Below are 11,431 nucleotides of genomic sequence, written 5' to 3' on the forward strand. Positions count from 1 at the left end.
TGAAGAAGAGTCTGGCATTCTGTCGCTCACAGCTGATGGATGATGTCCTCTCACATATGCAGAGTCTCACGTGGACGGTTTACCAGGCACTTTGCAGGCTCCCACACCTTTATATCGCGATTATCGCAAACTTCTTATCAGGGCGGTTTATCTAATTGTGGAGGGCCGGAACGGGTTCTGGCACACGGCTGGGACGTCTCGCCTCCGAGTCCCCAGGTTCCGGACCGCGCTAACAAATTATACCAGGGGGTGGATTTGAGGAGTGGCGATATCGGCGTCCACTTGGCTCCTCACGATTAACAATGGAGGACTAGGAAGCCCCGGGTACCAAGAGGTCTGGGGTCTTAGAAGGTACTTAAAATTTTGCAGGGGCAATGTAGTCGACTCATACTCCAAAGCCAAATTTGGAATTCCCAGACAAATTTCTGTGACTCTTACCCATCTCTTCCTTTCCACACCTTTGTGCTGTGGCCTCCTTCCTTCAAAAACCATCCCACGCTCTTCTGCAGCTCTCACCTGTAGGCCAACCATCAGCTGCTCACCTGCGCCTTGCCGGATCGAACGCCCTCTCTCCCATCGCAACAGACACCAGCTTGCGCGCGCCGCGACGGCCAGAGTAAGTATAAAGACCGTTGTCACTGACTGGCTTGTAGTCCGCTCTCAACGTCCGCTCCAAAATCCCAAGAACTAGTTGCCTCTTAGCCTCCCGTCCAAAAACAAGAGAATAGACAGTCAACATGTGCGGCATCTTCGCCTGCCATAGGTCAGTCTCGAACACCTGGTCTTTTCCCTGGCTATCATGAACAATTGCTCGGCCTTGGCTCCGTGGTGGTGACTTGTCAACGACTTTCTGTCCTTGGAGGGGTCAATGCCCCACCACACCACCAAGCCGTTGTCCTTATCGCCGTTATCGCTTCACAAATTCTCGAGATGAGCATCAACACCACAGCAAGCATAACGCAGAACGCTAACATGAAGAGCAACCCAGTCACCCAGACGTCGCCAAATTCAAGCCGACTGCTCTGAAGCTTTCCAAGCAGATCAGACACAGAGGCCCGGATTGGTGAGTCAATCCCTTGCGCAACCCCTCCTGGTAGCTCCAAGACATTTTGTGCTAACTGATTTGATAGGAGTAAGAATCTCACCCCTGAGTCGGACAAAGACGGATAAACAAGATAAGGTGAAACAATTGGTTTGGCTAACACATTGTCTTCCCACAGGCGGCAGCGTTATCTCTAACAACACGAGTACGATAAGGAACCCCAACCCCCCTGGACACATAGAAAACCTCCCACTTTTCTCGTATGTCTTTGAAAGGGCGATGCTAACGCGGCGCCACAGTTCTGTGCCATGAACGGCTCAGCATCGTCGGTGTTGGTGGGTCTAGATCTGTATATCTGGTTTCGAGGCCGTCGTCTAACCTCAAAGCAGAGAGCGGAGCTCAGCCACTTACCAATGCCGATGACAGCATTATCCTCGCCGTCAACGGCGAAATCTACAACCACCGTCTTGTTCGCAAGACCTTGAAGACCCCCTACCACTTCAAGACCACCTCGGATTGCGAGGTTGTGATTCCTCTGGTGAGTCACTGCGAGAGGAGAACTGCGGGGGAGAGTACCTGAGATTAACCGGTACAACAGTACCTCGAGTATGGCATTGATGCGCCCAAGCACCTCGATGGCATGTTCTCCTTCGTTCTTTACGACAAGAAGAAGGACCGCACAATCGCAGCCCGCGACCCCATCGGTATCACAACCCTTTACCAGGGCTGGTCCTCCAAGGAGCCCGGCACTGTTTACTTCGCTTCCGAGCTGAAGTCCCTCCACCCCGTCTGCGACAAGATCGAGGCTTTCCCCCCCGGACACATCTTCGACAGCTTGACTGGCGAGAGGACACGGTACTTTGAGCCCACATGGTGGGATGGCGAGAAGATCCCCCAGACCCCTGTCGACCTCAAGAAGCTCCGCGAGACTCTTGAGAGGTCTGTCAGGAAAAGGTTGATGGCTGAGGTTCCTTATGGTGTTCTCCTTTCCGGCGGTCTTGACTCTTCGCTTGTTGCTTCTATTGCCCAGAGAGAAACCCTGCGCCTGAAGAAGCTTGCAGAGGAGGCCAACGGCGCCGCTGAGGAGAAGCCTGAGGATTTGGACAAGGGCGAGGGTCTTGTTGGTCTCGATGACGAGGGCAAGCTCTCTACCATGACCTTCCTTCCCCAGCTCAACTCCTTCTCCATTGGCCTTCCCGGCTCTCCTGACAACGAGGCTGCCCTCAAGGTGGCCAAGTTCCTCGGCACCAAGCACCACGTCATGACCTTCACCATCGAGGATGGGCTCAACGCCTTGTCTGATGTCATCTACCACCTCGAGACCTACGATGTCACCACCATCCGTGCCTCGACTCCCATGTACCTGCTCTCTCGCAAGATCAAGGCCATGGGCATCAAGATGGTCCTCTCTGGTGAGGGTTCCGACGAGATCTTCGGCGGTTACCTCTACTTCCACGGCGCCCCCAACAAGGAGGAGTTCCACACCGAGTGCGTCCGCCGCGTCAAGAACCTTCACTTGGCCGACTGCCTGCGCGCCAACAAGTCCACCTCCGCGTGGGGTCTTGAGGCCCGTGTGCCCTTCCTCGACAAGGAGTTCCTCGAGGTGTCGATGAACATCGACCCTGCGGACAAGATGATCAACAAGGAAAGAATGGAGAAGTACATTCTCCGCAAGGCTTTCGACACCTCGGACGACCCGACCGCCGAGCCCTACCTTCCCGACAACATCCTCTGGCGCCAGAAGGAGCAGTTCTCTGACGGTGTCGGATACGGATGGATCGATGCCCTCAAGGACAACGCCGAGCTCCACGTCACCGACGAGATGATGAAGAACCCCAAGCCCGAGTGGGGCAGCGATATCCCTGACACCAAGGAGGCCTACTGGTACCGCCTGATGTTCGACGAGCACTTCCCCCAGTCGTGCGCGTCGACCGTCATGAGGTGGACACCCACATGGTCCAAGCAGACGGATCCCAGTGGCAGGTGAGTTGAACTTTGGTTCTGAATGGACGCAGTTTGAGAATTGATACTGACGTGGCTTTTACAGAGCTATCTCGATCCATCAGGCCAAGTATGAGGATGCTTAAATGTCTTTCCCATCATTTTTGTATATGAGTCATGGCTTCCGGAGGGTCTGGTATCTAGCAGGGCGTCATGTCAAAAGATAGGGTAAGGGATGCGTTGAAGTACAGCACAGCTAGCCTGTGAGAATGCAAAAGCTCTGAAAAGTTTATTCTGGTGCAGGGTTTCTGATGGCTGAATTGCCTTGGCAAGGCATATCCGTAAATATGCAGGCTGTGATGTTGGGGGTGATGGGCAGGAGGGAATGCAATGCAGATATCAACCTGATAAAACCTGGGGAAGAAGAGCCAAGCTCTCAAAGCTGGAGCCAAAGTGTCTGCATAGAGGAAACAGCCGCCAATGTGCTTAGCGGATTCATCCACGTGGAGGACCTTGACATAAATTACCACTTTATATGAACAAGGGGTTCTGTTAAAGGGAACAAACAAATAACTGCCTTGAAAAACATTGAATATAGGTCATGACCAAAAAGGTTGCTCAGACATGTCATATTTGCATCTGGTTGTTGAAATAGGTCTCTCAAGTCTCAATATCGTGGATATACACATACCTGTCGTCTCTCGAGATAGCATACAGATCGGCAGGAGGGTCTTCCTTGAGAATCTGGCTTGTAGACAGTAACTGCAGCCTCAAGTCAAGCAAATATGAAACAAACGACAGTGCAACTGAGGCAATGCCCCCAAGTCACAACGGCCAAGAGGAAGCCATTGACTGATGTGTTTCAAGGGTTAGGGTAATCCCAGGCGATGGCAGCCGTTGATGCTGGAACTTGGCACTTCCCACCTGGGAGCGATGGCCCAATCACGGTGGAGAAAGAAATTTGGCAGTTCCGATACTTTACCTTCCCAACATTTCCACGCCTTTCGAGTTCCACCGTCCGACCTAGTCTCTACAAGTTTTCTTGTTTACTTTGTTTGCTCGTTATCACCAGTTAAACACACACAATCATCATCAAAATGGCTGCTGTCCCTGCCTACTCCGATATCGCCAAGGCGGCGAACGATGTACGTCTTACTCCTCCCATGGCTGTTTGTTGGCGAAGGGGGGTTTGATAGAGCGGCATTTCCAAAGCTTGCCTATGCGCCCTCGCCCACAGCGACACCACCGGCCACAACACTTGCGCATAGCCAATTGCTAACTCTCGGGGTCAACCCGCACTCATGTAGCTCCTTTCCAAGGATTTCTACCATCTCTCCTCCGGCAGCCTTGAGGTCAAGGACACCACCCCCAACCGCGTTGCCTTCAAGGTTACCGGCAAGAGCAGCCACGATGCTGCCACCTCCGGCGCTGTACGTACACACTCCTTTGAGACACTGCACACGAGGACACTGGCTAACCGCGTCCGCAATAGATCGAGGCCAAGTACTCTGACAAGTCCACCGGTGAATACGCCCCGCCCCCCGCTGTCAATCTGCCAATATATCGGGAACCCCTCGATTGCCATGCGGTGCTCAGCCGTATCAGAGGACCCAGGCTACACAAGGCCCCTGTTTAGTGGACAGTGGTTCTTTCACCAGACAATACACAGCTACTAACGTCCTGGCACCGTGCAGGCGTGACCGTCACCCAGACCTGGAACACCGCCAACGCTCTCGAGTCCAAGGTTGAGCTTGCCGACACCCTCGCCAAGGGTCTCAAGGCCGAGGGTATCTTCTCCTTCCTCCCCGCCTCCCAGGCCAAGGGTGTCAAGGCCAACCTTCAGTTCAAGCAGTCCAACTTCCACGGCCGCGCTTTCGTCGACCTCCTCAAGGGCCCCACCACCAGCATCGATGCCCTTATCGGCCACGAGGGTTTCCTCGCCGGTGGTTCCGCTGCTTTTGATGTCCAGAAGGCTAAGATCACCAACTACTCCCTGGCCGTCGGTTACCACGCCCCTACCTACAACGCCGCTGTCACCGCCACCGACAACCTGAGCGTTTTCTCCGCCAGCTACTACCACAAGGTCAACAAGCTTGTCGAGGCTGGTTCCAAGGCCACCTGGAACTCCAAGACTGGCAACACCGTTGGTCTCGAGGTTGCCGCCAAGTACCGCATTGACCCCGTTTCCTTCGTCAAGGTTAGTCTCCTGAGGATTGCTTGTTTGTGTGACAAAACTGACTTTGAAAACAGGCCAAGATCAACGACCGCGGTGTCGCCGCCGTTGCCTACAACGTCCTCCTCCGTGACGGCGTCAAGCTCGGTCTCGGTGCCTCTTTCGACACCCAGAAGCTCGACCAGGCCACCCACAAAGTCGGTACCAGCCTTACCTTTGAGAACTAAGTTTGATATCCCCGGGATTGTTGTAAAGGTCGGGAGTTGGGGACAAGCCATGGCGTTGAATGATTCTGTGTTGTTTTTCTGAAGAATGAGGATACAGCATCAATCACCGTGTGTATGTGTGTGTATCGATTAGACGAAAATAAATGGATCACGATGATCAGGGCAAACAAACGTTAGAGTTGTGTCCTTAGCAGGATGAGCATGATTTGTATGAATTCTGCGATCTTTCCAACAGTGGCAATTAATATGATTAGGATATCTCACGTTCGTTTATGTGACGTGCGTGATGCTGCTTGACATATCTTACGGCAACTAGCCTGGGATTATGCTTCACCGAGGTTTTCAAAGGACCATTGTTGGCTTTTGTTCTCATTGTTAAGTATCATATGTAATCTCATGTAATGTATATACGATAAAAACAGCAAGTAAATAAATGACTTGGCCATGAATCAGGGGGTTGTTGTTTACATCATTACCAACACCCCCCCAAACACCCCTTTCTTTCTATCTTACACTCTTGCTTCACTCTCTTTTTCAGGCTCTACCTTCCAAGCCCACCTCCAAAACCCCCTATTAGCATCGCGCCCACAACACTAGCAGCCACGCACCCGCTCAAGACAAAAAAAGTCCCAATCATGCTGTCATCCGCATCCAAGCTCAACCCCCTCCGCTTCATGGCCCTCTTTGCCCGCCGTTCCTCATGCCGCCTGTGCGTCCGCTGATGAGAATGCGGGTCAAAAAACGGGTTCGATCCGGTGTTGGTCCCGTACCCGAACCCCCCAAAGCCGTATTTATAATAGGGATCCTGACCGAAGCCCATCCCGGGGTTGGATTCAGGGCCGGTGGTGTTCTCCCATCCTTGGTGGTCTTTTGCACTGGTATCTTGTCTGGCATGTGTTTTCCCCTCTGGCGAGCCCTGCTGGGCTGTTGAGCTCTCGTGGGCAGCGCGTCGTTTTGAGGCGTGAGCGCCCCATCCCCCTGACTTGTAGAATGAAGGGGGAGGGCCTTGGAAGGTGGTTTTCCGACGGGAGGATAGACCTGAGGGGGGGCGGCCGCCAGCTGGGTTGCTGGAGTGGTAGGATCCCGACTTTGGGGCGTGGGGGTGGTGCTGGTGGGCGTAGCGGGGATTTGTGGCGCGGGAGCGGTCGTATCTGGCGCGGTTTGCCGGGTGGGAGAGGATGGTGTAGGCTTCCGAGATGCGCATGAAGCGGTGGGAGGAGGAGGGGTCGGAGGGGTTGTGGTCGGGGTGGTGGAGTTTGGAGAGGTGGAAGTAGCTTCTGAAGGGTACCGTTAACAACCATTGGGAGGGGGGATATGGTACATAAGGGAGGCGGACTTTTTGATCTCAGCTGGGGAGGCGGAGGGGTGGACGTTTAGGGTCTCGTAATGGTCGTGGGTTGAGTCGTCTGGGTTGCTGCTGCCGGCAGGGGCGCGGTCATGGCGGGAGGAGTGAAAGGGTCGGCATGGTTGGGGGTTGTTGACAAGAACATGGTGAGGAGGGTTGGCGATATGGCGCGGGATCGCGCTGCGCGGAGGATGGTAGTAACGGAATGGCATTCCTCATCCCGATTGTTGAAGGGGCTGTTATGTCGAGGTTTGGTGATGTTGTCGGCCTCGTGTAAGTCGAGACGTTGGGAAAATGCTCCACCTTGAATTGGCACCAGTGACGAAATGGATGCGCGAGAGAACGGAGACTAAGGGCCAATTGTGGCTTGTCACGGCTGTCAAACCTGCAAATTTGTGGCTCTTGCCCAGCAAACGCCGCACTTGCCCCGCGATTGGTACCAAGCTGCACGCCCTGCCAAGAACAACGGAAAAAAAGAAGCGGGGCTTTTCTGGCTTGCCATCACTTTGGATCAGGCTTTTGGCTTCCTTCAACTCTCTGAACTATCTCACATAGTTGAAAGCATAAAAATCACATATTTGAATCTCACAATGGCGGCTCAAGCGCCGGTAGATGAGATCGCGCAGCTCAGCGGTAAGCTCAACCTCCACCGGGAGACTGTCAAAGCGTGGCAGCAACTGATAGGAAGAGGGAGAAAAAAGTGAGCGATGCGGCCACCACAAAGCCCAAGCCAGGTCTTGATTCGGCTACCGCCACCAATGGCAACCTGAACCGTGACAGCGATGATTCCGACGACGACGCGGAAAATGTTGCCCCCGGCGCTGAGACGGGGGCCGCCAAGAAGAAGAAGAAGAGAAAGCCGAAGAAGAAGAAGAAGAACCCCACGGCCCAGTCCGACCCCCCGCGGGTTCTGATCTCGCAGCTCTTTCCCAACAAGGTGTACCCCAAGGGCGAGGAGGTGGAATATGTGAACGAGAACAGATATCGCACCACCAACGAGGAGAAGCGCCACCTCGACAACCTCAAGAATGACTTTTACAATGACTACCGTCATGCTGCTGAGGCCCACCGCCAGACTCGCCAGTGGGCACAAAAGAACATCAAGCCTGGCTGGTCGCTGACTGACATTGCCAACGGCATTGAAGACAGCGTCCGTGCTCTTGTTGGTCACCAGGGTCTTGAGGAGGGTGATGCTTTGAAGGCAGGTATGGGTTTCCCTACTGGCCTCAGTCTCAACCACTGCGCTGCCCACTACAACCCCAACGCTGGAAACAAGATGGTTCTCCAGCAGGATGATGTCTTGAAGGTCGATATCGGCGTGCACGTCAACGGCAACATTGTCGACAGTGCCTTCACCTTGGCTTTCAACCCCCGTTATGACCCTCTTCTCGAGGCTTGCAAGGCGGCCACCAACGAAGGTCTCAAGCAGGCTGGTATTGATGCCAGACTTGGCGAGATTGGTGGGTACATCCAGGAAGTCATGGAGAGTTACGAGGTTGAGCTGGACGGCAACACGTACCAGGTCAAGCCGATCCGCAACCTCAACGGACACACAATCCTCCCATACAACATTCACGGAGGCAAGAGCGTGCCCATTGTGAAGAGCAACGATCAGACCAAGATGGAGGAGGGTGATGTCTTCGCCATCGAGACCTTCGGTAGCACTGGCAACGGCTATGTGCACGAGGAAGGTGAGGTCTCTCACTACGCAAAGAGAATGGATGCGCCCAAGGTGGACCTCCGTCTCAGCTCAGCCAAGTCTCTGTTGAACGTCATCAACAAGAACTTTGGCACCCTGCCATTCTGCAGACGTTACCTGGACCGCCTTGGCCAGGACAAGTACCTGCTTGGCTTGAACAGCCTCGTTGCCAACGGGGTTGTGGAGTCTTATCCTCCTCTGGTGGACAAGAAGGGTTCATACACAGCACAGTTTGAGCATGTGAGTATTTCTTTCCCTTGCGCGAGAGACTGCGGAAACTAACGAGTGACAGACCATCTTGATCCGACCTACCGTAAAGGAGGTCATCAGCCGTGGAGATGATTACTAGAGGAGGTTTGAGCATCGTTTGGTTGGTCTGACAGCATGAAACCTGCCAGGCCAGGCCTGATACCACAGCAAAATATGTGCAAAGTCTGAAATGACCCTGCTAGCAATACCATTCACGGCCTTGAGTTTGATCTCCTAAACAAACAAGTCTTTAGAAATGCCAAGCATTCTCAACACTATGTGAAGTATAGATTGGGATTCCACGCAAAACTTTTCTTCCAGGTGTTTCCCAAGCACTTCAGGTCCAATCCCACGTGCCCACCTTCTCCTTGTATCCTAGGTGAGACTGTAAGGTGAGTTGGCAAGCGTGCCCCACTGCTTCCACGCGTGGAAGTGAATATCCACGAAGCGTTCCAACCAAAGACACCGAACGGACCGGGTCCGGACCGAGGGAGCATTCTCCACCCGGATCCGTTCCGTAGGTCTGCAGACGGCGTCACTTCCGTGCAACATGTGAAAATTGCAACCGGGACTTCTACGGGGTTCGGGATCATCGCCGTGTTCTAAAGTCCTGACGCCGTGATGAAGTCGGCGGTTGACGATATGAAAACATCGGAGCCACCGAGGCATGCACGAAGGGTTAACAATGACGGCACTGACAGCTATCTGGGGGCCAGCGCCCACCGTCAGAGGCAAAATGACATACCCGTTGTTACCGCTTGCAAACGTGGGGGTAACGCTCGGCATTCCCATTGGGCCGATTGGGTTCGAGAACGGTCGACGGTCCCCGCACCGTTCCGATTCTTTTCATCATCGCTCCCCTCTTCTTGGGTATGACAGGGATGCATCGCCCCCCTCCTCTCCCTCTAAGATTTTGCGCCTGCTTGTGCCTGTCAGTGCCTGTCAGTGCCGAGCAGGGACCGGGACGGGGGAGACGCTCCTCTTATCGGCCAGTCCCAGAAAGAAAATCTTCAGGTGTTAAAAAAAAAGCCCGCAAATTCCGGGGCACCCCCCCATCTATCTCCTCCCTTCGGCTCCATCTTACCAATAATTTTTCTGCCTCATATCTTTTTTGCCTCTGCCATTTTTTTTGCATGTGCTACAGAGCGAACGGGTCTTTGCGTATTTGAAACAAACCAAAAACCGAAATACAGCACGACGGAGCATTCATTCACTTGATACTTGACAACGCGAAAGGTCGATTGTCAAATTCGTTGTTTCGCAACCACCTTCAATTGATTTTTTACCTTCCCTCTTTCTGCGCGGCGTTCACCAACCCCCCCCTTCTCGCACGCGATCGCGAAAATCGGAGATTCGGTACGGTCGGCGATCCTTTAGACGCCCAACCAACAAACGGAAAACCACTCTCTGACTGAGAGCACATCCTCAAGAAAACACCGACAAAATGAAGGTCTTTTCCAACACAGAAACCTTCAACTACTCCTGGGAGGAGGTATCAACCGCCAACTGGCGGAAATACTGCCCATGGAACGACAAGTCCACCCACGTTCTCGCCGTCGACACCATCAGCCGGACCGTCGACCCCGAGACTGGCATCCTGCGCACAGAACGCCTCATCACCTGCAAGCAGAGTATGCCTGAGATCTTGAAGAAGATCCTGGGCGCCGGCATGGAGGATCAGCAAGTTTTTGAGACGTCCTATGTCGACCCAAAGCAGAGGACCGTCACCATGGTCTCAGAGAACATCACATGGAACAACCTTCTCAACGTTCAGGAGACGGTTGTCTACAGACCACTCAATGACCATCAGACATCCTTCGAGCAGGCGGCCAAGATCACCGCTCTGTGCGGCGGGTGGCAGAAGATTAAGAACAGCATGGAGGACGCGCTCGTCAAGAGGTTTCGCGACAACGCTGCCAGGGGCAAGGAAGGGTTCGAGGCTGTGCTTGCCATGAGCAGGAGGGTGTTCGCCGAGGAGCAGCAGCGGGAGAAGATGATGCTCATCCAAGCCCAGGCCGTCAACATCCGCATGGCTGCTTAGGAGGCTACCGTCGACTGCAACGATATTGAAGTTGATGGTGAGCACGACAGCAGCACCGGCGATGACGAAAATAGCAACATCGCCTTCAACGTGGATGACCGCTGTCATCGGGAGAAAACGGAGCAATTGAAAGAGTGTGACTCGGCGCAACCACCAACAAAGCCTGACGAACAAGAAGCACAACAACAAGGGACCATCAACTGGGAACAACGCCTTCAGGACAAAGACGTCATCCCGGGGGTCTCATCATCACCACTAGCATGTTTTGCCCTACACCACGGGGCTGGTTATGGAAAAAGGATCTTATTTCACACTATCAAAAAGGTGGCCGCGGGATAGAGGGGATCTATTACACTGGGCTGGAGCTTTGGCGTCGGGGCTTTTACTTCTGAGCATTTTCGCAACTGTAACATCATCAAGGGGTTGTTTTTTTCTTTGCTTTTCCCAGCTTTTACCTCTCCTTTTGTCACTCTGTGCGTTTCTTGATTCAAAAGGAGTTCTGGGAAAAAATACCCCGATGTTGATTTTTGATTTTCATGCCTTTCTTTGTATTGTCTACACGGATAGACGTTTTGTTTTAGAGGGCTTGCTTTACAAAAGAGGAGCATTAGACAGTTTATAGAACTGGTTGCGGTGTGCTTTCGCGTTTGAAGAGATAGAGGAGGAAGATGGTGGTGAAGAAGATGAAGGAAAAGAATGGGAAATGAAATGGAC

General features: G+C 53.3%; 5 protein-coding genes across 5 annotated transcripts; 4 read left to right on the forward strand and 1 right to left on the reverse strand.

The window, feature by feature from the left end:
* The first annotated feature begins 102 nt into the window (after positions 1-102).
* Positions 103-3,610, forward strand: ASN1 (asparagine synthetase). The gene is made up of 8 exons (XM_062910024.1): positions 103-763; positions 989-1,063; positions 1,131-1,151; positions 1,228-1,247; positions 1,342-1,377; positions 1,432-1,580; positions 1,641-3,025; positions 3,090-3,610. Exons 1-8 carry the CDS (start codon positions 738-740, stop codon positions 3,127-3,129), a joined length of 1,752 nt encoding a protein of 583 aa, XP_062768890.1. The 5' UTR covers positions 103-737; the 3' UTR covers positions 3,130-3,610.
* Positions 3,611-3,919: 309 nt separating this feature from the next.
* Positions 3,920-5,686, forward strand: POR1 (Mitochondrial porin). Its single transcript, XM_062910025.1, has 5 exons — positions 3,920-4,128; positions 4,291-4,413; positions 4,476-4,506; positions 4,678-5,180; positions 5,234-5,686. Exons 1-5 carry the CDS (start codon positions 4,081-4,083, stop codon positions 5,381-5,383), a joined length of 855 nt encoding a protein of 284 aa, XP_062768891.1. The 5' UTR covers positions 3,920-4,080; the 3' UTR covers positions 5,384-5,686.
* QC763_209790 (uncharacterized protein) lies at positions 5,678-8,896 on the reverse strand. Its single transcript, XM_062910026.1, has 2 exons — positions 6,720-8,896; positions 5,678-6,660 (listed from the first exon to the last, which is right to left on the reverse strand). The coding sequence occupies exons 1-2, from the start codon at positions 6,938-6,940 to the stop codon at positions 5,925-5,927; spliced, it is 957 nt and encodes a 318-aa protein (XP_062768892.1). The 5' UTR covers positions 6,941-8,896; the 3' UTR covers positions 5,678-5,924.
* On the forward strand, positions 5,943-8,991 carry MAP2 (Methionine aminopeptidase 2). Its single transcript, XM_062910027.1, has 3 exons — positions 5,943-7,361; positions 7,430-8,667; positions 8,720-8,991. The coding sequence occupies exons 1-3, from the start codon at positions 7,319-7,321 to the stop codon at positions 8,774-8,776; spliced, it is 1,338 nt and encodes a 445-aa protein (XP_062768893.1). The 5' UTR covers positions 5,943-7,318; the 3' UTR covers positions 8,777-8,991.
* Positions 8,992-10,120: 1,129 nt separating this feature from the next.
* UPS2 (Phospholipid metabolism protein) lies at positions 10,121-10,717 on the forward strand (the record flags this gene model as incomplete). Its single annotated transcript, XM_062910028.1, has 1 exon — positions 10,121-10,717. The coding sequence occupies one exon, from the start codon at positions 10,121-10,123 to the stop codon at positions 10,715-10,717; it is 597 nt and encodes a 198-aa protein (XP_062768894.1).
* Between the last annotated feature and the right edge of the window lie 714 nt (positions 10,718-11,431).

The sequence above is a fragment of the Podospora pseudopauciseta genome (genome assembly GCF_035222475.1).
Source record: "Podospora pseudopauciseta strain CBS 411.78 chromosome 2 map unlocalized CBS411.78m_2, whole genome shotgun sequence".
Lineage (NCBI taxonomy): Eukaryota > Fungi > Ascomycota > Sordariomycetes > Sordariales > Podosporaceae > Podospora > Podospora pseudopauciseta.

Excerpts from the sequence above, each read along its gene's own strand:
- ASN1 (XM_062910024.1), top strand. The coding sequence starts at position 738 with ATGTGCGGCATCTTCGCCTGCCATAG. Across the intron at positions 1,064-1,130 it reads AGACACAGAGGCCCGGATTG|GAGTAAGAATCTCACCCCTG; the intron begins GTGAGTCAATCC and ends CTGATTTGATAG. Across the intron at positions 1,581-1,640 it reads GCGAGGTTGTGATTCCTCTG|TACCTCGAGTATGGCATTGA; the intron begins GTGAGTCACTGC and ends CCGGTACAACAG.
- POR1 (XM_062910025.1), top strand. The coding sequence starts at position 4,081 with ATGGCTGCTGTCCCTGCCTACTCCGATATCGCCAAGGCGGCGAACGAT. Across the intron at positions 4,129-4,290 it reads TCGCCAAGGCGGCGAACGAT|CTCCTTTCCAAGGATTTCTA; the intron begins GTACGTCTTACT and ends GCACTCATGTAG. Across the intron at positions 5,181-5,233 it reads ACCCCGTTTCCTTCGTCAAG|GCCAAGATCAACGACCGCGG; the intron begins GTTAGTCTCCTG and ends CTTTGAAAACAG.
- QC763_209790 (XM_062910026.1), bottom strand. The coding sequence starts at position 6,940 with ATGCCATTCCGTTACTACCATCCTCCGCGCAGCGCGATCCCGCGCCAT. Across the intron at positions 6,661-6,719 it reads TCCCCAGCTGAGATCAAAAA|AAGCTACTTCCACCTCTCCA; the intron begins GTCCGCCTCCCT and ends GGTACCCTTCAG.
- MAP2 (XM_062910027.1), top strand. The coding sequence starts at position 7,319 with ATGGCGGCTCAAGCGCCGGTAGATGAGATCGCGCAGCTCAGCG. Across the intron at positions 7,362-7,429 it reads TGAGATCGCGCAGCTCAGCG|TGAGCGATGCGGCCACCACA; the intron begins GTAAGCTCAACC and ends GGGAGAAAAAAG. Across the intron at positions 8,668-8,719 it reads ACACAGCACAGTTTGAGCAT|ACCATCTTGATCCGACCTAC; the intron begins GTGAGTATTTCT and ends AACGAGTGACAG.